This window comes from Bombina bombina, chromosome 6, assembly GCF_027579735.1.
Source record: "Bombina bombina isolate aBomBom1 chromosome 6, aBomBom1.pri, whole genome shotgun sequence".
Classification (NCBI taxonomy): Eukaryota; Metazoa; Chordata; class Amphibia; order Anura; family Bombinatoridae; genus Bombina; species Bombina bombina.
In genome coordinates this window covers 885,393,562-885,417,677 of record NC_069504.1, presented here as the reverse complement: position 1 = coordinate 885,417,677, position 24,116 = coordinate 885,393,562, and the positions used below count along the sequence as shown (strand labels likewise).

The following is a 24,116-nucleotide window of genomic DNA, read 5'->3' as shown; positions in this document are numbered from 1 at the left end:
TAGGGGTTAATAGGTTTATTATAGCGGCGGTGTGGGCAGATGGCAGATTAGGGGTTAATAATATTTAAATTGTGTTTGCGATGCAGGAGGGCGGCGGTTTAGGGGTTAATAGGTTTAGTATAGTGGTGGCGATGTCGGGGAGCGGAAGAAAAGGGGTTAATACATTTTAATAGTGGCGGCTATGTCCGGAGCGGCAGATTAGGGGTTAATACATTTATTATAGTGTTTGCGATGCGGGAGGGCCTCGGTTTAGGGGTTAATAGGTAGTTTATGGGTGTTAGCGTACTTTTTAACACTTTAGTTGTGAGTTTTATGCTACAGATTTGTAACGTAAAACTCATAACTACTGACTTTAGATGGCGTTACGGATCTTGTCAGTATAGGGTGTACCCCTCACTTTTTGGCCTCCCAGGCAAACTCATAATACCGGCGCTATGGGAGTCCCATTGAAAAAGGACTTTTTTAAAAGTGCAGTACTGACGTTGCGACAGGCTAAAAGGTGTGTGGTACACCTATACCTACAAGACTTGTAATACCAGCGTTAGGGACAAAGCAGCGTTATGGCCCATAACGCCAAACTCGTAATCTAGCTGATAATTATATAATGGAAATAAATTGAAAAGTGTCTTAAAACGGCATGCTCTATCTGAATCATGAAAGTTTAATTTTGGATGTAGTGTCCCTTTAATGTTAGTGTCTATGGGGTTATAATCAGCCTTTAAAGGGACACTGTAGTCAAAAGCAAAAATTTACTTTTTTTTTTTTTTTTTTAAAGCATTAGGTTTAGGTGAACTTTGTAATATACATGTATTAACATTTTTACAGCTAAACACCAAATAAATGAGCATAACCTTGCTGTGTTTTCATTGCTTGACAAAATGATAGTAATTTTCAAACCCCTCACCCGCTTTTCTGTGAAATATGATCCTGGATTCTAGGAGTTTCACACAGCAGTGTGTGAGGTGTTTGATTTTTAGCTCTCTAGAGCAGTGATTTTCAACCTTTTTTTTGCTGTGGCACACTTTGTAGCCTAATACAGCATATATATATATATATATATATATATATATATATATATATATATATATATATATATATATATATATATATATATATATATATATATATATACACACACACACACACACACACACATACAAACACACACACTGTACTGTGCTGTGCTGTCATGCCATGCCTCCTACAAACTATACATGACATATTAACATTCATTCACAAACAATCATGATGATTGTCTGTGAATGAATGTCAATATGTCATGGTTGTAAATTATGCCTGATTAGCCTGTCACATATATACAATAGTAAATAAGGTTCACTATTTCCTATCTTATTCTATGCAGCTGATCACTAAAGAATGGAGTGATAACATACCTCCCAACATTTGTGACTGAGAATGAAGGACACAGGAGGTTGATAGGAGGCTGTCACCCATTTGTGGGTGGAGCCGTGTTGGGAGGGATCATGAGTGGTTAGTGGGAGGGATTAGGGAGGTGTTTCTGGATGTTCCGTGGGTGTGGCTAATGGAAATTCTGTAAAGAGGGACATATGGTTGTCTCAGTGAAACAGAGCTCAGAATCATGGACTGACCCTCTCAAATAGGGACAGTAATGAGTGTGTTTCATTAAATCAGCTTCACCATTTCCTATTCAATGCAGCTGATTCACTAAAGAATGGAGTGATGAGTAAGCTTTAGTAAATAAGCTTTAGTAAATAAATTAAGTAAATAAGGAGCGGCGGTGTAGGTGTTAATAACTTTATTAGAGTGGTGGTGGGCTCCGGGAGCAGTGGTTTAGGGGTTAATAACTTTATTTAGTTGCGGTGGGCTCCAGGAGTGGCGGTTTAGGTTGGTGAACAGGTTAGTATAGTGGCGGTGTTTAGTGACAGCATACCAATAAAGTTCCGAAAAAGCTGAAGAGCAGCGAGATTGATGACTGTTAGTTAACAACAGTCCGCTGCTCATCGCCCCATACTTGGTGAGCAGATTTTTGACAGCTTTTTTGGTAACTTTGGAGAGCGTATTCAGGTCCGCGGCAGCGATGTTAGGTGATCTTAGGCGAGCGTATTGGTGCCGTCGAATGCAAGTAAGTTGACGGCTTGATAAGTAGATGCCAGAGCATGCAATTTTAAAAGAATTTTCAATTTACATCTATTATCAAATGCATGTCCTTCTCTTAGTATCTTTTATTAAAAAGAACACCCAGGCAGGCTGAGGAGCAGCAATGTGCTATGCGGAGCTAGCTGCTGATTGGTGGCTACGCACATATGCCTCTTCTCATTGGCAAATCAGATGTGCTAAGCTAGCTTCCAGTATTGTATTGCTGCTCTGGAGCAGATGTTTACTAAGCCTCTTTGCAGGTATTAAGCACATAGTAATATACAAGAAACAGTGTAATAATAAAATGCTGTTCAGCTACTGACCTCTGTATTGTGGGGAAACATAAAGATCTTCCAAGTGCAATGTACGGCCAGTCCAGCTGTTATAGCTGTTGGCAAATAGAGCGTAACCAGCAAATGGTCCCCCTGCTAAGACAAAAGCCATGTTTATTACAGTATCACAGACTGACCAATGGGGAAGGAAGGGCTGGATCATATTTACCTGTGTCCCCTCTTTCTTTTTCTGGCAGCTCTGCAACTAAAGAGTGAAACCAAGGACTTTCCCCAAATCCATCCCGGAGTAAAGCTAAAAGAATAAACAAGATAGTTATTTGTCTTCTCGTACATCCTCTCTGCCACAGCTCTTCCTCTCTTTCATACCTTCCTCGGTCAGTTTGATGAAGTGGGTTATTTTTTCATATTCAGCCAGTTCCTGCAATTATATAGTGCAACCTGTTCATTATCTGCGCACAGTTACTTTAAATGATATATTCTTACATTCAGCATCATTATGCACAGTAGGCATTTGCATATATTTGGAATTAGTTTCACAAATGAATGACGAATATGGCAGCAGCATTTGGCTTTTTTTGGCGCAGGATATATTAGTGTTTAAGTGCAATACACAAATATTTGTGCAAATCCATATATTTGTGTGTTGGAATTTAACACTAATTTATATTCTGCGCCGAAAATAGCCGAATGCCGCTTCCGAATTCTGGAACAGTGTTTTCGCTATGCATAAAAACAGTACAGTTTTTTCCTTTATATATTTTGAATCATTATACTGTACATAACAGTAGTCGCTATTCATCCCAGTCCATCAGTATTCCCATGGGAAAAAAAAACATTATTGGGCACATTGGCGCTTTTTTATTATTTGAAGCCATTATAATCCATTGTTCAAATTAATTTTCATAAAATGAAAATGTAGTTAAACATACAAAACACATAATAAATAAGGGTATCACAGGCTTTTCAATCAGGTTTTTTTTTATGTAAGCTAAAGACATGCAGCCAATAAAAGATTTAAACATGACAGATAAATAAATCAGTATGATGATTGCTTAAAGGGAAAATTAAAGTCAAATTAAATATTCATTGGTCAGATAGAACATATGATTTTAACCGTTTGCCTACGTGTGCCGAGAACAGGTTGTCATGCAAACTGCTGCCTGTGAGTGCATGGCAACTTGTTCTTGTCATGAATGGAAATTGCTGATCACGGCATAGGATTGGCAGTTCCCCTGCACTGCAGACCCAATCGTTGGTAGAGATACATGGGAGTGACATCACAGAGGGGGGCTTAAATATGGCAGGCAGATAAGGGAGTCTGTTCTTTCAAAAGGTGATGGTCTTGGAAAGCAAAGCAGATGTTTTTTTTTTATAGTATAAATACAATGGGGTAGATTTATAATGGGTCGAGCGGACATGATTTGCTGTAGCGAATCATGTCTGCTTGACCTTACTAAATGCCAACAGCATACGCTGTCAGCATTTATCACTGCACAAGCATTTCTAGTAAAATGCTTGCGCAATGCTCACCGGTGGCCAATCGGCCACTAGCAGGGGGTGTCAATCATCCCGATCGGATCAGGATGATTTCAGTAAATAAAAAACATAACATCATCAGAAACAATATTTTAAAACAGAACAGAAAACAGAGAAGTACAATATGAAACCAGGGTATAGGCTATCTTATAACACAAGTGACCAATCAGAGTAGGAATAGTGTCCATAAACTGACCAATACGCAGCCAAACCTCCTCTTTCTTGTCTGATGCTCATGATGGAGGAATTGTTAAGAAAAACAGAAAGTCCAAAAAGTCCCATAACACATATCAAAAAACATAAGAAGAAAAAACTGAAGACTTGTCCAGAAAACATCTTGGAATAGAAAAATGTGCTTGCAGAATTGAAGTTGAAATGTGGGGACCTATTTATCATGCTCCGTATGGAGCTTGATGCCTCTTGAAACAGAAGTTATGAAGAAGCGGTCTAAAGACTGCTGCTCCATAACTTGTCCACCTGCTCTAAGGCGGCAGACAGAAATCAAACTGATCGTATTTGGCTAGAGGCCGATTGACTGCGAATCTGCAGGGGGCGGCATTGCACCAGCAGTTCACCAGCATATGCTGTTGGCATTTATCGATGTTTATCTAAGTGCGACGGACATGATATGTTACTTCGTATCATGTCCACACGCACATTGATAAATATGCCCTGTGGTCTAGATGAAGAAGGACGATCTGCTTGAAGAAAAGGTTGAAATCCAGCAAGTATGAAGGGATTATGTTCAGATGGAAACTGTAAAAAAATTACATTATTAAAACATGCATCAATTTTGGGGGGGAATTACTCGTCTCTGTGTCTTTAATAAAATCAGCACCATTCAAAATTTGTTGAAGAGCAGCAGATTTCAAAAAGGCCTTAAAATCCGCAGAACCTCTTACGGAATGAGCCGAAAAATAAATATCGATCCCAGCTTCTTTCATGACCCATTTAACCCACCTTGCAATAGAGGTAGAAGTAATAGAAGCATAAGGAGGAATAAAAGAAATTAACAGTTGGTTATCAGAAGGAAGTCTAAGCGACAGAGTTCTGGATTCATATACTTTCAAACATTAAACTACACATAAAGAAGGTTCAGAATGAAGATAGGGATAGAAAATGGAAGTAGATAGGGTCTTAGTTCTACAAGAGAGAAAAAAGGTAACTCCCTCCGGAGAAAAACGTTTAGCATCCCAGTGTAAAGCTTTTGACGTTGGAGACTCGACAGAAAGAAATTAAACAAAGAAGAGTAGCCAATTTGGCAGAAAGTTGTTTGAGAGAAAGAGAAGAATTATCAGGCTAAGACTTGAAAAGGGAAAAAATAAGATCCACATCCCAGAAAAATGTATGTTTTGGAACAGGAGGGCGTTTAAATCTAATGGCTTTGAGAAGTCTACAAACTAAAGGATGTTTACCTATAGAAAGATTATTAATTAAATTATGTCTGGCAGAAATGGCAGAACAATGAACATTAATAGATCTATAAGCTAAAGAGATGAGATAAATAATTAATAATATCAGTTAAATCTGTAGAAAAGGGATCCAGGTCTCTCCGCAGGCAACAGCTAGACCATTTTGACCAAGCGGCAAAGTAGCATCTACGAGTACCTGGGGCCCAAGACTCTCACATGAGTGATCTAGCTTCTTCTAAAAGGCCTTGGAGAGTCCAGGGTCCCCTAAGATCGTCCATGCCACCAGCCTGAGAGATCCTTGAAGAACAAGCTTGTGGAAGTTGCTGTCTGGATCTGTTAGAAGATGAGGGAGAAGGGGAAACAGGATTGGAAAATTGATAGACATCTCCAGCAGAGATGGGTACCAAGTCTGAGAAGAGGGGTCACTATCGTTATAGATAAAAAATCCCTGCGAAAAATAAAAAACATAACATCATCAGAAACAATATTTTAAAACAGAACAGAAAACAATAAGAAACCAGGGTATAGATTATCTTATAACACCAAGAAAAAGTGACCAATCAGAGTAGGAATAGTGTCCATAAACTGACCAATACGCAGCCAAACTTCCTCTTTCTTGTCTGATGCTCACGATGGAGGAATTGTTAAGAAAAACAGAAAGTCCAAAAAGTCCCATAACACATATCAAAAAACATAAGAAGAAAAAACTGAAGACTTGTCCAGAAAACATCTTGGAATAGAAAAACTTGCTTGCAGAATTGAAGTTGAGATGTGGGGACATATTTATCAAGCTCCGTATGGAGCTTGATGCCTCTTGAAACAGAAGTTATGAAGAAGCGGTCTAAAGACTGCTGCTCCATAACTTGTCCACCTGCTCTAAGGCGGCGGACAGAAATCAAACCGATCGTATTTGGCTAGAGGCCGATTGACTACGAATCTGCAGGGGGCGGCATTGCACCAGCAGTTCACCAGCATATGCTGTCGGCATTTATCGATGTTTATCGATGTGCGACGGACATGATACGCTACTTCATATCATGTCCACATGCACATTGATAAATATGCCCCGTGGTCTAGATGAGGAAGGACGATCTGCTTGAAGAAAAGGTTGAAATCCAGCAAGTATGAAGGGATTATGTTCAGATGGAAACTGTCAAAAAATTACATTATTAAAACATGCATCAATTAAAGGGGGGGGGGTGGGGAAATACTCGTCTCTGTGTCTTTAATAAAATCTAGATTATACCTTCACAATCTAGATTATACCTTCACAAGATAGGATAATCTGAATTTTATTACAAGATCAGAGACTCCTATTTTGCAAGTTTAAAGCATTAAGAAATTAAATTAAGTGAGGTATGTTGAATGGGTCTGAAATAAAACTGTTTAAAAATGGAGTCTGAGCACCAATCGGCAGCATTCAAAATTTGTTGAAGAGGAGCAGATTTCAAAAAGACCTTAGAATCCGCAGAACCTCTTACGGAATGAGCCGAAAAAGAAATATCGATCCCAGCTTCTTTCATGACCCATTTAACCCACCTTGCAATAGAGGTAGAAGTAATAGAAGCATAAGGAGTAGTGGTGTTTTGCGAACATAAAAATTTGGGTTCGCGAACGGCGAACGCGAACTTCCGCAAAAGTTTGCAAACTGGCGAACCGGGCGAACTGCCATAGACTTCAATGGGCAGGCGAATTTTAAAACCCACAGGGACTCTTTCTGGCCACAATAGTGATGGAAAAGTTGTTTCAAGGGGACTAACACCTGGACTGTGGCATGCCGGAGGGGGATCCATGGCAAAACTCCCATGGAAAATTACATAGTTGATGCAGAGTCTGGTTTTAATCCATAAAGGGCATAAATCACCTAACATTCCTAAATTGTTTGGAATAACGTGCTTTAAAACATCAGGTATGATGTTGTATCGATCAGGTAGTGTAAGGGTTACGCCTGCTTCACAGTGACAGACCAAACTCCCGCAGCAGGTACAACATCATCATCATCACACCGTACGTCCATGTGTGTAATGCTGCCTGACTGAGACATATCCCTGTTAACTACATCCTCTGGCAATAATGATTGCGCATCACTCATTTCTTCCAACTGATGTGTAAATAACTCCTCTGACAGATCAAGTGAAGCGGCTGTGGTGCTAGTGTTGGTGGTGGCGGCAGGCGGGCGAGTGGTAACTTGAGAGGTGCCCGAAGCTAAGCTGGAGGAGGATGGTGTGTCAAGGTTCAGAGCGGAAGCTGTAGAAGATTGGGTGTCCTGTGTTAGCCAGTCAAATATGTCCTCAGAACTTTTCAAGTTCAGGGTACGTGGCCTCTGAACACTGGGCATTATTCTAGGACCAAAGGGAATCACAGCACCACCACCACGATGGCCCCTGCGGGGTGGCATGCCTCTGCCTGTCATTTTTTTTTCGATTAGTGGTACTATGCGTGCAAGCTACTGTGACAACAGATATGAGTGGCACTGTGCACTGGCAGAAGTTGGCAGAGTAGACGCTGTAGGCCTGACACACACTCTTGCAGACAACTAACTGCTATGCAATCTATTACAGTCAAAATTGTATTTATTTTTTTTAATGTACACTACTGTTACACCAGATATGAGTTGCACTGGTGTGACACTGTGCCCTGGCAGGCCCTGAAAAATCTGTTACACATCTACAACCACCAAAAAACAACCATGCTAAATAGTTTCTAAATTTTGTCCTGAGTTTAGAAATACCCAATGTTAACATGTTCTTTTTTTGCAAGTTATAGGGAAATAAATACAAGAAGCACTTTGCTATTTCAAAACCACTTTTTTTTCAAAATGAGCGCTAGTTAGTGTTACATTGGAACCCTGATATCTGTCAGGAATACCTGAATATCCCTTGACATGTATATATATTTTTTTTAGAAGACATCCCAAAGTATTGATCTAGGCCCATTTTGGTATATTTCATGCCACCATTTCACCGCCAAATTCGATCAAATAAAAAAAAATTGTTCACTTTTTCACAAACTTTAGGTTTCTCACAGAAATTATTTACAATCAACTTATGCAATTATGGCATAAAAGCAGACATATATGACTTTGGCATTGCTTTCTGGTAATTAGAAGGCCGCTAAATGCTGGTGCGCATCACATGTGTATTATGGCTAACAGTGAAGGGGTTAATTAGGTAGTTTGTAGGGAGCTTGCAGGGTTAATTTTAGCTTTAGTGTAGAGATCAGCCTCCCACCTGACACATCAGACCCCCTGATCCCTCCCAAACAGCTCCCTTCCCTCCCCCACCCCACAATTGTCCCCGCCATCTTAAGTACTGGCAGAATGTCTGCCAGTACTAAAATAAAAGGTTTTTAAATATTTTTTAATTTTTTATAGCATATTTACATATGCTGTGGTGTAGCATCCCCCTTAGCCCCCAACCTCCCTGATCCCCCCCAAAACAGCTCTCTAACCCTCACCATCTGCCTTATTGGCGGCTATCTTGGGTACTGGCAGCTGTTTGCCAGTACCCAGTTTGCAAAAAAAAGTAGTTTTTTCTGGGGGTTTTTTTTTTCTTCTGTAGTGTAGCTTCCCCCCCCCCCCCACAGACCAACCCCCACCACCTGCCTGATCTTTTTTTTTTTAATTTTTATTGCTTTTTTTTTTAATTTTACACCAACTTTTTCTGTAGTGTAGCGGTTCCCACCCGCTCCCTACCTGTACACGCGCCCGCCCCCGCCCTCCTAGCTGTAATTTTCCTCTTACTCATTTACTGTACCCACACATATTATATATATATTATATACCGTTTTTCTCGCCACTAAATGGACTTTCTAAAGATACCATTATTTTCATCATATCTTATAATTTATTATTAAAAATATTATAAAATATGAGGAAAAAATGGAAAAAAACACACTTTTTCTAACTTTGACCCCCAAAATCTGTTACACATCTACAACCACCAAAAAACAACCATGCTAAATAGTTTCTACATTTTGTCCTGAGTTTAGAAATAACCAATGTTAACATGTTCTTTGCTTTTTTTGCAAGTTATAGGGAAATAAATACAAGAAAGTAGGAACCCTGTATGAGAGAATGGAATGAAGGGTTATGTGACCCCACTAGGAAGAAGACAGGGGGTTAAAGAAAGGACAGGGGGCTGGGCTGAAGAAGGGGTTTATAAACACAGGACAGGAAGTAGCAACACACAAATTTGATCAGGAGCAGCACGGTGGGGATTAATTTTTGCTCACCTGAATGGAGGCCTTGTTAGCTGAGCTGATGGAGGTGGCGAAGCAGAAAGGAGCTGGCTGGATCAGGGAGAGGCTGGAGACTGCAGGGAGAGCAGGCACAAGGGATGCAGGAGAGGTCACTGTCACCAGAGGGACAACTACTGTGAGGAGCGTGCGGCCTGTGCGGAGATCCAGGCCTCCGGAACGTCTGAGCCCAGATGGGGGCATGGGAGGAAGAAGGAGGGGGAGCAGCAGGCCCTCTGGCAGTCCGGAAGAGGTTCAGCAGCCGGGATCAGGAGGAGCGTCAACGGCTGGGCCCAGGTCGGGCTTGAGGCCTAGAGAAGAAGCGGCTGCTGACGTCACGGCCCGGCGGTCGCAGCCGGGGCCGCAAGGTAGCCGAAGGAGAGGCAGGTCTGCAGGGGCCATTCAGGAGGCGGAGCGGCAGCAAGCTGGACCGGAGGAGACGGCTATGGAGGGCCCGCAGAGGAGACCGGCGGCTCCGGATGACGTCACGACCCGGCGGTCGCAGCCGGGGCCTAGGCAGGGAAGAGGCGGACGGCGGAGCGGCCAGGCGGTGACGAGGAGGACAGGTAAGCGTAGCGGGCAGAGGGGGAGCTGCGGACAAGCTGGGAGACTGAGCGGAAGGTGGCTGACGCCGGGTGGAGAGCATGACAGTCTGCAGTTATGCTGAGGTGCGGGGGGGGGGGGGCGGCAGGGTTGTGATAGCTCAAACGGCAATGTCAGTCGCAGGGGAGGTTTGTTTGCAGCAAGGGGAAAAAAGGGGAGAGTACAAGTGGGCCCACCACTATAGAGCAGTGGCTACTGGGCAGATGGAGGGCTGCAGCAAGGGAGGGTATGGAGAATACGGGCCCCATGTCAGTCTCAGGGAAGGTTTGATTGCAGCACGGGGAAGAAAGGGGGGAGAGTCCAAGTGGGCCCACCACTATAGTGCAGTGGCTGCTGGGCAGATGGAGGGCTGCAGCAAAGGATGGTATGGAGTATAAGGGCCCCAGGTGTAGATAAACCTGGGGCACTTTGCAGGATCAGGCATGGAGTAAAGGGGAAAAAAGGGGGGGGGGGACAGCGTGCTGGGATCGTTTAAGGGGTTTGTTTAAATTTGCTTGTAACGGTCTAAAGGGGGGGTATCTGTCACAGGGAGAGGTAGTTAGGGGGGTTGTGGCCCTGAGAGAAGGGGTGGGTAAAGATTGGGTTTAAGGGAAGGGAATAGCAGGGGATGACATAAAAAAAAAAAAAAAAAAAAAAAAGTAAAGGGAAGAGATAGGTGAGTAGGAGGTAAATGGGGGAGGTAAGTTAGAGGTTGGGAGGGCAGCTAGGTAGAGACGGGCGAGGGTAAGTGGGTGGGCAGGGGGAGGGTGGGTGGGGGTGCGGGGTTTGTGGAATGGCTTTGCTGATGGTTGTTTGTTTTACAGGGGACTGTGCCTCTACGGCAAGGGAGGGTGAGGCGGAAGAAGCCAGCAGGGAAACAGAGGCTTTGGAGGAACTGGAGCTGTGGACGGAGCCACCACTGGAGTTGGAGGCCAGTGGTGACTTTGATGAGGAAGAGGACCCTCTGGAAGGAACATCGGCAGGAGCAGGAGCAGCTGGCCAGGTAGGGGGGATGTCTGCCCTGGCGCAGCTTTTGAGGATATTGTCCCCGCAACGGGGAGGGGAAGGGGGGGGCAGGGAGGGGAATGTGAGGGGGGAAAGGGGGGATGATGTGATTGGTGCCTCTTCCTCACAGGCGTCTAGATCAGGACGTGATACGGGGAGGGAACATACCCCCTTGAGGAGGCGGGAATCACCCAGGGAGCGCAGGAGATCGCGGTCACCTCGGAGCAGGGGACCTGGAGGTCCAGAGAAAGGAGCAGGCACGGCAGGGGGAGGTCCCCTGCCAGGAGAGGGACGGTGAGACGCCTTCTCGAAGTGGGCAGTGAGGAGGTGGCCGGGAGACCGAGAGAATCCAGCCGGAGTGGGGCTAGCAGGCCTGGCACAGGAGGGGGAGCGAACAGGCGGGGAGAAGGACCGGCTACAGCGGCGCGGTCGGCAGGTGAGTCGACTGTGCTGCTTCCAGGAGTGAATGATAGCTTGACTGGTGAGAGAGAGGTGTTGTTGGCGGGCTTGAAGGGCCTCATAGCGACCCTGGAGAAACCATCAGGGGCGGGGGCGCCAGCGGCTGCATGGGTGCAGCCAGGTGGGGGGGCCCAAACAGGGGGGTCGCAGGCAGGAGGAAGCATGCTGCCGGCGGTGAGCGGGGCCACAGGCGGGGGAGAAACTTTGAAGGTGCCGGAGGATGCATTGCGGAGGCCGTGTCTGTGTTCAGTGGGACCGTTGGGGATCCATCTGACCAGTGAGTTGCGGGAGAAGATTTGGAAGAGGGAATACATAGAGATTCTGTCGCTTCTTCCGTTGGACCAGGTATTGGAGGTGAAAGAAGACGACAAGGAGAAAGGGAAAAAGGAGGAGGAGGAGAGGAAGAAGCGGTGGAGGAAGCTGCCCAAGACCTTCGGGAATTGGTCCAGGGCATTCCGTATTCTAGCAAGTGTGATGGGGGAAAAGTTCCCAGAACAAGGTTCATCTCTATTCTGTTATTATGATGAGATCGCGAATGCGTGCAGTACATATGGCGGATTGGCATGGTGGCGGTACGACGAGCGTTTCCGGCAGCGGATGGCGGTGAGGCCCGAGATGCGGTGGGATGATAGGGATATGGGGATCTGGTTGGAGATGATGACGCCCCTGAGGGGGGGGCAGTCCTTTCGGTCCGCAGGGCAAGGAGTGGGAGCCGGAGGGGGTACGGGGAGCACATCGTCGGTTATCCGGAAGGGACTGTGCTTTCAGTTCAACGAGGGTCAATGCCGCTTCGGAGCGTCATGCAAATACAAGCATGAGTGTTCAGGCTGTGGGGGAATTCACTCTTTTGCCAAGTGCTTTAAGAAAGCGAGGCAGGGAGGAAAGCCTGGAGAGGTGGGTAATGCGGGCGCGGACCCCGGTGAAGGTAGGAAGGATGGTGCCATGGCTAAAGGGGTACGCCAATAGACGGGGATGTGTGGCGGATGCCGACTTGCTGCTAACAGGGTTCAGTTCGGGGTTCTTTATTCCACATAAAGAGCAGGCACCGGGGGTTTTTGGGGGTAACTTGAAATCGGCACGGGAATTCCCGGGGGTGGTGAGGGAGAAGTTGCGCAAAGAGGTAGCGTTGGGGCGGATGGCGGGACCTTTCAAGGAACTGCCCTTGAAGGGTCTCCGAATCTCTCCGCTGGGGGTGGTCCCGAAGAAAGGGGCAGGCCAGTTCCGGATGATACATCATCTGTCGCACCCAAAGGGGCTGTCAGTCAACGATGGGATTGACCCAGAGCTGGTGTCAGTGAATTATGCTTCCTTTGACAGGGCAGTGGCGTTGGTGAGAAAGGCTGGAAAGGGGGCATTGCTGGCCAAAGCGGATGTGGAATCAGCGTTCAGGCTGCTGCCAGTGCACCCTAAGTGCCATCACTTGCTGGGGTGTTCGTTTGAGGGCGCTTTTTTCGTGGACATGTGCCTGCCAATGGGCTGCTCAATCTCCTGTGCGTACTTTGAAAAATGTAGTTCCTTTGTCGAATGGGTGGTCAGGCAGAAGGCAAAAAAACCCTCGGTGGTCCATTACCTGGACGATTTCTTGTTCGTGGGTGCAGCGGGTTCAGGGGATTGCGAACTCCTGGTGAAGGTGTTCGGGGAGGTAACCAGGGATTTTGGTATCCCGGTCGCGGCTGAAAAATCGGAGGGGCCGGTGTCATCTTTGAGCTTTCTGGGGATACAATTGGACACGATTCGGATGGAATGCAGGCTCCCAGAGGATAAATTGACAGACTTGAAGGGCGTGCTGGGGGAAGCACTGGCCGCCAGGAAAATGACGTTGAGGCAGCTCCAGTCGCTGCTGGGGAAGTTAAACTTCGCATGCCGGATCATCCCCATTGGCAGGGCATTCTGCCGCCGGTTGTCGTTGGCGACGGCGGGAGTGTCAGATCCAAGGCACCACGTCAGAGTGACGAGGGAAATGAAGGAGGACTTGAGAGTGTGGGTCACATTTCTGGACGAATTCAATGGCAGATTGATTATCCAGGAGGTAGGTTGGTCGGATAACGACTTGGGTCTATTCACGGATGCGTCGGGGGCCCAGGGGTTCGGGGCTTACCTTCAAGAAAAATGGTGCGCTGACAGGTGGCCGGACAGCTGGAGGGAGAGTGGTTTGACCAAGAACCTCACGTTCCTGGAGTTTTTCCCGGTAGTAGTCGCGTTGCGGGTGTGGCCCCATATCTTGAGGGATAAAAGGGTCACCTTCCATTCGGATAACCTGGGGGTGGTGTTGGCCATTAACAGGTTGACGGCGAGTTCCCCCCCGGTGGTCAAGTTGCTGAGAGCGTTTGTGTTGGAGTGTTTGAGGAATAACATAGCTTTCAGAGCTGTGCATGTGCCGGGTAAGCTGAATGTGATTGCTGACGCTTTGTCCCGTTTGCAGTGGGAGCGGTTCCGGGCAGCAGCACCGGAGGCAGAAGAGGAAGGCGTGCCTTGCCCGAGGGATCTGTGGAGCTTGGGCATGGGGTAATTGACTTGATACGAGGGTCATTGGCAGGCGCCACATGGAAGGCATACGCCCGGGTGTGGAAGCAATGGGGTGAGTTGCAAGGGGGGAGGCATTTACTGGAGGATGAGGACAACCAATTGAGGGTGCTTTTGGCCTGGATAAAAAGGTGGGGGGAGGAGAGGCTGTCGCCTTCAGAAATAAAGAAAAGGGTGGCGGCCTTAGCTTTTTGGTTCCAACTGGTGGGGGATGGAGACCTCACAAAGGTGTTTATGGTACGGATGGCGGTGAGAGGTTTGTGCAGGGGGAGAAGGAGGTGTGACGGCAGGAGGCCGGTGACGTTCGCTGTGTTGGAAAAGGTAGTGGGTTGTTTAAGGGGTTTGTGTAATTCTGAATTTGAGGTAGCGTTGTTCAAAGCGGCTTTTATCCTAGCGTTTTTCGGGGCCTTCCGGGTGTCAGAATTGGTGGGGCGGAACAGGAGAGACAAAGGGGGTCTCCAAGGTGGGGAGGTGATCGTGAGTGAAGGGGTGGTAGAAGTGTGGTTGAGACGGTCAAAAACGGACCAGTTGGGGAAAGGATGCGTGGTGAGATTAAGGGAGATAGGGGGCGAATGTTGCCCTGTTACTGCAACCCGTGTTTTCCTCAGTCTCCGCCCCAAGGGGGAGGGGCCATTATTTGTCCATGCGGACGGGTCTGTATTGTCAAAATACCAGTTTATTGCGGTTTTCCGGAAGGCTTTGGGGAGGATGGGAATGGGGGCCATGGAATTTGGATCCCATTCATTTAGGATTGGGGCGGCGACTGAGGCGGCAGGGTTGGGTTTGGATGTGGCTGCGATTAAGAGGATTGGGAGGTGGAGATCGGATAGGTATCGGGGATATGTGAGGCAAGGGCTAAGGGCCTGAGGGCAGGGTGGGAGCTGATACGGCTTTCTTTGTTTTGACAGGTCCGGCGAAGTGCTGGGTGATCGGGCACTCCTACATTTATTGGGCCAGGAAGGCTGCCGCGGTGAAGGACGATGGATTACAGTTGGGACTTGCTAGGGAGCAGGTGGAGATAAAATGGTTCGGGATCCGGGGTATGAAGTGGGATCAGCTGGTGAGGAAGGTGGTGGAGTTTTCTAGATTGTTTTCTAACCCGCAGGTTTTGGTCATACATGTTGGGGGAAATGATTTGGGATTCATGTCCCAGAAAGAGCTGGTGGAGGACATGAAGAGGGGTATTGACCGGTTGCGACAGCTCATTCCCGGGGTCATCATTGTATGGTCTGAGATTGAGAGTCGATTGGTGTGGAGGGCAGCATGGGATCTGGGGAGATTGGAGGCTTCCAGACGGAAGATCAATAGGATGATGAGCGGGTATGTGAGGCGGGTTGGGGGGATAGGCTTGAGGCATGTGGAGTTTGAAGGGGAATCGGGGAAGTGCTTTTATTTGAAAGACGGGGTCCACCTTAATGAGGTGGGGCTTCACCTATTTAACTTTACTTTGAAAGAGGGGATCGAAAAGGCCTTGGCTCTGGGTGGCGGTTCTCACCCGGAGGGTGAGAGGTGGCGGGGTGCTTGCCCTGGTAGGTAGAGGCTTACGCCTGTTAAGAGATGGTTGGGACTTCCTGTTTCAGCAACAGGGGGTTGGTTAATGGTGGTAGCCCCTCCCCTGATTTGGGCGGGGCTTGTAAGATGAATAAGTGGGGGCAAGCACTGGGTTTGTTTATAAAAGTTGATGTTATTTATGTTTATTTATTGTTAATAAATGAGCTGCGGCCTTTCAATCCCAACGATAAGTGTGTGGTGTGTTTTATTGGGTAAGGTACAGAGTCAACTTGACTATGGGGGGTCAAGTAGGAACCCTGTATGAGAGAATGGAAGGAAGGGTTATGTGACCCCACTAGGAAGAAGACAGGGGGTTAAAGAAAGGACAGGGGGCTGGGCTGAAGAAGGGGTTTATAAACACAGGACAGGAAGTAGCAACACACAAATTTGATCAGGAGCAGCACGGTGGGGATTAATTTCCCGCCCTCCCTCCCTGGAATCTGGTGGAGTAGGTTGTCGCAGCATTGGCGGGGTGCTTGCCCTGGTAGGTAGAGGCTTACGCCTGTTAAGAGATGGTTGGGACTTCCTGTTTCAGCAACAGGGGGTTGGTTAATGGTGGTAGCCCCTCCCCTGATTTGGACGGGGCTTGTAAGATGAATAAGTGGGGGCAAGCACTGGGTTTGTTTATAAAAGTTGATGTTATTTATGTTTATTTATTGTTAATAAATGAGCTGCGGCCTTTCAATCCCAATGATAAGTGTGTGGTGTGTTTTATTGGGTAAGGTACAGAGTCAACTTGACTATGGGGGGTCAGCACTTTGCTATTTCAAAACCACTTTTTTTCAAAATGAGCGCTAGTTACATTGGAACCCTGATATCTGTCAGGAATACCTGAATATCCCTTGACATGTATATATTTTTTTTAGAAAACATCCCAAAGTATTGATCTAGGCCCATTTTGGTATATTTCATGCCACCATTTCACCGCCAAATGCGATCAAATAAAAAAAAATTGTTCACTTTTTCACAAACTTTAGGTTTCTCACAGAAATTATTTACAAACAACTTATGCAATTATGGCATAAATGGCTGTAAATGCTTCTCTGGGATCCCCTTTGTTCAGAAATAGCAGACTTATATGGCTTTGGCGTTGCTTTTTCATAATTAGAAGGCTGCTAAATGCCACTGCGCACCACACGTGTTTTATGTCCAGCAGTGAAGGGGTTAATTAGGGAGCATGTAGGGAGCTTGTAGAGTTAATTTTAGCTTAAGTGTAGTGTAGTAGATAGAGAGTATTGATCTAGGCCCATTTTGGTATATTTCATGCCACCATTTCACCGCCAAATGCGATCAAATTAAAAAAAAAAAAGTGAAAATTTTCACAATTTTAGGTTTCTCACTGAAATCATTTACAAACAGCTTGTGCAATTATGGCACAAATGGTTGTAAATGCTTCTCTGGGATCCCCTTTGTTCAGAAATAGCAGACATATATGACTTTGGCGTTGCTTTCTGGTAATTAGAAGGCCGCTAAATGCTGCTGCGCATCACACGTGTATTATGGTTAGCAGTGAAGGGGTTAATTAGGTAGTTTGTAGGGAGCTTGCAGGGTTAATTTTAGCTTTAGTGTAGAGATCAGCCTCCCAGCTGACACATCAGACCCCCTGATCCCTCCCAAACAGCTCCCTTTCCTCCCCCACGTCACAATTGTCCTCGCCATCTTAAGTACTGGCAGAAAGTCTGCCAGTACTAAAATAAAAGGTTTTTATTTTTTTTAGCATATTTACATATGCTGTGGTGTAGCATCCCCCCCTTAGCCCCCAACCTCGCTGATCCCCCCCAAAACAGCTCTCTAACCCTCCCCATCTGCCTTATTGGCGGCCATCTTGGGTACTGGCAGCTGTCTGCTATTATTTCACAGTCAAAAAAGTGTTGTTTTTTTTAAATGTAAACTACTGTTACACCAGATATGAGTGATGGCACTGGGCAAGTGGGCACAGTATACGCTGTGAGCCTGACACACACGCTGGCAGGCAGGCAACTGCAATTAGATTACACAGCACTACACTACAGCCTTCAGGACTGTAGTGGACACTGAATACACTAGCCTAGCTATCAATTTCCCTATTAAATCAGCAGCAGCTACACTGTCCCTCCTCTCACTAAGAATGCAGCTTCCAAATGAATCTAAAATGGATGCTGTCCAGGAGGTGGGAGGGTCTGGGAGGGAGTGTCTGCCGCTGATTGGCTGTAATGTGTCTGCTGACTGTGAGGTAAAGGGTCAAAGTTTATTCAATGATGACGAATAGGGGGCGGATCGAACATCGCATATGTTCACCCGCCGCGGCGAACGCGAACATGCTATGTTCGCCGCGAACTATTCGCGACATCATTAATAAGAAGGAATAAAAGAAATTAACAGTTGGTTATCAGAAGGAAGTCTAAGCGACAGAGTTCTGGATTCATATACTTTCAAACATTCAACTACACATAAAGAAGGTTCAGAATGAAGATAGGGATAGAAAATGGAAGCAGATAGGGTCTTAGTTCTACAAGAGAGAAAAAAGGTAACTCCCTCCGGAGAAAAACGTTTAGCATCCCAGTCTAAAGCTTTTGACGTCGGAGACTCGACAGAAAGAAATTAAACAAAGAAGAGTAGCCAATTTGGCAGAAAGTTGTTTGACAGAAAGAGAAGAATTATCAGGCTAAGATTTGAAAAGGGAAAAAATAAGATTCACATCCCAGAAAAATGTATGTTTTGGAACAGGAGGGCGTTTTAACCTAATGGCTTTGAGAAGTCTACAAACTAAAGGATGTTTACCTATAGAAAGATTATTAATTAAATTATGTCTGGCAGAAATGTCAGAACGATGAACATTAATAGATCTATAAGCTAAAGAGATGAGATAAATAATAATATCAGTTAAATCTGTAGAAAAGGGATCCAGGTCTCTCCGCAGGCAACAGCTAGACCATTTTGACCAAGCGGCAAAGTAGCATCTACGAGTACCTGGGGCCCAAGACTCTCACATGAGTGATCTAGCTTCTTCTGAAAGGCCTTGGAGAGTCCAGGGTCCCCTGAGACCGTCCATGCCACCAGCCTGAGAGATCCTTGAAGAACAAGCTTGTGGAAGTTGCTGTCTGGATCTGTTAGAAGATGAGGGAGAAGGGGAAACAGGATTGGAAAATTGATAGACATCTCCAGCAGAGATGGGTACCAAGTCTGAGAAGGGGGGTCACTATCGTTATAGATAAAAGATTCCTGCGAACAATAGAAATTGTCCTCGGAATCATGGAAAAGGGGGGAAATGGGTACACTCCTTGAAGTGGCCATGTATGAAGAGAAGCATCTATTGCTGCTGCATTCAGGTCTGGCCTTCAACTGAAATAAGGCCGAATCTGAATGTTGATTCTGGATGCAAACAGATCTAAAAGAAAAGAACCTCTGAGGAATTGAAGAGAAAGAAAAAAAATCCTGTCTAATTTCCAATCGCTGGAATCTAATAAATGACGGGATCACCAATCTGCTGCAAGGTTAACTTGTCCTGGGATGCATTCTGCTTTGACTGAGATATTCCTGTCTAGGCAGAGCAGAGATGAATAAACTCTTTGGTGATGTTGGAGAGGTCTCTGGATCTTGTGCCTCCTAAACGATTGAGACATTGAACTTGAAATATTGTCCATACACAGGAGAATGGAAACTGGAGTAGAATATTTGACAAAACTCTTGACTGCAAAAGAACCAGCCAATAATTCTAAACAATTGATATGAAAATGTTTCTCTTCCAGAATCCACTTGCCACCTGTGATGGAAGGACTGCAACAAGCTCCCCAGTCTGAAAGACTGGCGTCGGATTCTATGACTAAACCTGGATTCTTGACAAAAATTGCTCTCCGATTCCAAGCCTCCAAATGAGAAAGTCACCAAGAGAGTTCTTCTTTGGCTTCTAGAGATAATCAAATAGGATGTGAATAAGAGAAACCTTTCCTCAGAAGATGAATCTTCAATCTCTGGAGTTTGCAATAATGGAGATGGGCAGGAAATATAGCCTAAATAGAGTATGATAGTAAACCTACTATTCACACTATAGTTCTGATAGGAACAGAATCTTAAGGTTTTGGAAATTTCTTTCTTGATATTCTTCACTTTGTCTGAAGGAAGATTCAAGGTTGAATGAACAGTATCTATTTGGAGAAAGGACAAATTTGTCTTTGTTGACTATAAAACCTAGGGATTCTAATAAGGTTATGGTGGAAAGCAAATGATTCTGAAGGTAGAGAAAATTCTGGTCCATAATTAAAATGTCGTCCAAATATATTATTAGGCGAATACCCCAAAGTCTCAGCCAAGCCACTACAGGTTTGAGTAATTTAGTTAAAATCCAAGGGGCAGAGGACAGGCCAAAAGGGAGGTAAGTGAAATTCCAAAGTTGATCTTCCCAACGGAATGTTAAAAAGGTCCAATGGTCTTGGGCAATGGAAACAGTTAAATAAGCGTCTGAAAGGTCTAGGCGGACTAACCAATCGTTTTCTCTTAAACACTCTCTTAAAAGATGAATACCTTCCATTTTGAAATGGTTGTATGCAAAATAAGCATTTAGGTATTTTAGATGTATAACTGGCATGAATTGATTATTTTACTTTGTTACAAGAAATAAGTTGCTTAAATAAATATTGTGAGGCTGAAGCAGGAATCGCAGGCAGACAGGACTGGTATTCCCCACAAAACAGAGAAGTTTTTGTATCCACTCTTAGACAATATAGAGGTCTAAAAGAGCATTCTCTGCAACAGCCTGTTCAGACATTTCACACAATTTGGTGATGGGGCCCACTGAATCCAATTATCGATGTTTATCGATGTGCGACGGACATGATACGCTACTTCATATCATGTCCACATGCACATTGATAAATATGCCCCGTGGTCTAGATGAGGAAGGACGATCTGCTTGAAGAAAAGGTTGAAATCCAGCAAGTATGAAGGGATTATGTTCAGATGGAAACTGTCAAAAAATTACATTATTAAAACATGCATCAATTAAAGGGGGGGGGGGGGGAAATACTCGTCTCTGTGTCTTTAATAAAATCTAGATTATACCTTCACAATCTAGATTATACCTTCACAAGATAGGATAATCTGAATTTTATTACAAGATCAGAGACTCCTATTTTGCAAGTTTAAAGCATTAAGAAATTAAATTAAGTGAGGTATGTTGAATGGGTCTGAAATAAAACTGTTTAAAAATGGAGTCTGAGCACCAATCGGCAGCATTCAAAATTTGTTGAAGAGGAGCAGATTTCAAAAAGGCCTTAGAATCCGCAGAACCTCTTACGGAATGAGCCGAAAAAGAAATATCGATCCCAGCTTCTTTCATGACCCATTTAACCCACCTTGCAATAGAGGTAGAAGTAATAGAAGCATAAGGAGTAGTGGTGTTTTGCGAACATAAAAATTTGGGTTCGCGAACGGCGAACGCGAACTTCCGCAAAAGTTTGCAAACTGGCGAACCGGGCGAACTGCCATAGACTTCAATGGGCAGGCGAATTTTAAAACCCACAGGGACTCTTTCTGGCCACAATAGTGATGGAAAAGTTGTTTCAAGGGGACTAACACCTGGACTGTGGCATGCCGGAGGGGGATCCATGGCAAAACTCCCATGGAAAATTACATAGTTGATGCAGAGTCTGGTTTTAATCCATAAAGGGCATAAATCACCTAACATTCCTAAATTGTTTGGAATAACGTGCTTTAAAACATCAGGTATGATGTTGTATCGATCAGGTAGTGTAAGGGTTACGCCTGCTTCACAGTGACAGACCAAACTCCCGCAGCAGGTACAACATCATCATCATCACACCGTACGTCCATGTGTGTAATGCTGCCTGACTGAGACATATCCCTGTTAACTACATCCTCTGGCAATAATGATTGCGCATCACTCATTTCTTCCAACTGATGTGTAAATAACTCCTCTGACAGATCAAGTGAAGCGGCTGTGGTGCTAGTGTTGGTGGTGGCGGCAGGCGGGCGAGTGGTAACTTGAGAGGTGCCCGAAGCTAAGCTGGAGGAGGATGGTGTGTCAAGGTTCAGAGCGGAAGCTGTAGAAGATTGGGTGTCCTGTGTTAGCCAGTCAAATATGTCCTCAGAACTTTTCAAGTTCAGGGTACGTGGCCTCTGAACACTGGGCATTATTCTAGGGCCAAAGGGAATCACAGCACCACCACCACGATGGCCCCTGCGGGGTGGCATGCCTCTGCCTGTCATTTTTTTTTCGATTAGTGGTACTATGCGTGCAAGCTACTGTGACAACAGATATGAGTGGCACTGTGCACTGGCAGAAGTTGGCAGAGTAGACGCTGTAGGCCTGACACACACTCTTGCAGACAACTAACTGCTATGCAATCTATTACAGTCAAAATTGTATTTTTTTTTTTTAATGTACACTACTGTTACACCAGATATGAGTTGCACTGGTGTGACACTGTGCCCTGGCAGGCCCTGAAAAATCTGTTACACATCTACAACCACCAAAAAACAACCATGCTAAATAGTTTCTAAATTTTGTCCTGAGTTTAGAAATACCCAATGTTAACATGTTCTTTTTTTGCAAGTTATAGGGAAATAAATACAAGAAGCACTTTGCTATTTCAAAACCACTTTTTTTTCAAAATGAGCGCTAGTTAGTGTTACATTGGAACCCTGATATCTGTCAGGAATACCTGAATATCCCTTGACATGTATATATATTTTTTTTAGAAGACATCCCAAAGTATTGATCTAGGCCCATTTTGGTATATTTCATGCCACCATTTCACCGCCAAATTCGATCAAATAAAAAAAAATTGTTCACTTTTTCACAAACTTTAGGTTTCTCACAGAAATTATTTACAATCAACTTATGCAATTATGGCATAAAAGCAGACATATATGACTTTGGCATTGCTTTCTGGTAATTAGAAGGCCGCTAAATGCTGGTGCGCATCACATGTGTATTATGGCTAACAGTGAAGGGGTTAATTAGGTAGTTTGTAGGGAGCTTGCAGGGTTAATTTTAGCTTTAGTGTAGAGATCAGCCTCCCACCTGACACATCAGACCCCCTGATCCCTCCCAAACAGCTCCCTTCCCTCCCCCACCCCACAATTGTCCCCGCCATCTTAAGTACTGGCAGAATGTCTGCCAGTACTAAAATAAAAGGTTTTTAAATATTTTTTAATTTTTTATAGCATATTTACATATGCTGTGGTGTAGCATCCCCCCTTAGCCCCCAACCTCCCTGATCCCCCCCAAAACAGCTCTCTAACCCTCACCATCTGCCTTATTGGCGGCTATCTTGGGTACTGGCAGCTGTTTGCCAGTACCCAGTTTGCAAAAAAAAGTAGTTTTTTCTGGGGTTTTTTTTTTTTCTTCTGTAGTGTAGCTTTCCCCCCCCCCCCCCACAGACCAACCCCCACCACCTGCCTGATCTTTTTTTTTTTAATTTTTATTCCTTTTTTTTTTAATTTTACACTAACTTTTTCTGTAGTGTAGCGGTTCCCACCCGCTCCCTACCTGTACACGCGACCGCCCCCGCCCTCCTAGCTGTAATTTTCCTCTTACTCATTTACTGTACCCACACATATTATATATATATTATATACCGTTTTTCTCGCCACTAAATGGACTTTCTAAAGATACCATTATTTTCATCATATCTTATAATTTATTATTAAAAATATTATAAAATATGAGGAAAAAATGGAAAAAAACACACTTTTTCTAACTTTGACCCCCAAAATCTGTTACACATCTACAACCACCAAAAAACAACCATGCTAAATAGTTTCTACATTTTGTCCTGAGTTTAGAAATAACCAATGTTAACATGTTCTTTGCTTTTTTTGCAAGTTATAGGGAAATAAATACAAGAAGCACTTTGCTATTTCAAAACCACTTTTTTTCAAAATGAGCGCTAGTTACATTGGAACCCTGATATCTGTCAGGAATACCTGAATATCCCTTGACATGTATATATTTTTTTTAGAAAACATCCCAAAGTATTGATCTAGGCCCATTTTGGTATATTTCATGCCACCATTTCACCGCCAAATGCGATCAAATAAAAAAAAAATTGTTCACTTTTTCACAAACTTTAGGTTTCTCACAGAAATTATTTACAAACAACTTATGCAATTATGACATAAATGGCTGTAAATGCTTCTCTGGGATCCCCTTTGTTCAGAAATAGCAGACTTATATGGCTTTGGCGTTGCTTTTTCATAATTAGAAGGCTGCTAAATGCCACTGCGCACCACACGTGTTTTATGTCCAGCAGTGAAGGGGTTAATTAGGGAGCATGTAGGGAGCTTGTAGAGTTAATTTTAGCTTAAGTGTAGTGTAGTAGATAGAGAGTATTGATCTAGGCCCATTTTGGTATATTTCATGCCACCATTTCACCGCAAAATGCGATCAAATTAAAAAAAA

General features: G+C 44.6%; 1 protein-coding gene across 2 annotated transcripts in view; it reads right to left on the bottom strand.

The window, feature by feature from the left end:
* The window catches only part of LOC128663859 (thialysine N-epsilon-acetyltransferase), a 72,221-nt gene that overhangs the window by 37,473 nt on the left and 10,632 nt on the right, over positions 1-24,116 (bottom strand). Inside the window, exons 2-4 of one of the 2 annotated variants that reach the window (XM_053718405.1) lie at positions 2,778-2,829; positions 2,620-2,703; positions 2,442-2,546 (exon numbers count right to left, since the gene is read on the bottom strand). In XM_053718405.1, coding sequence (XP_053574380.1) covers positions 2,442-2,546; positions 2,620-2,703; positions 2,778-2,829 — 241 coding nt within the window. The remainder of the gene's footprint in view (positions 1-2,441; positions 2,547-2,619; positions 2,704-2,777; positions 2,830-24,116) is intronic. The other variant, XM_053718406.1, reaches the window with a different exon arrangement.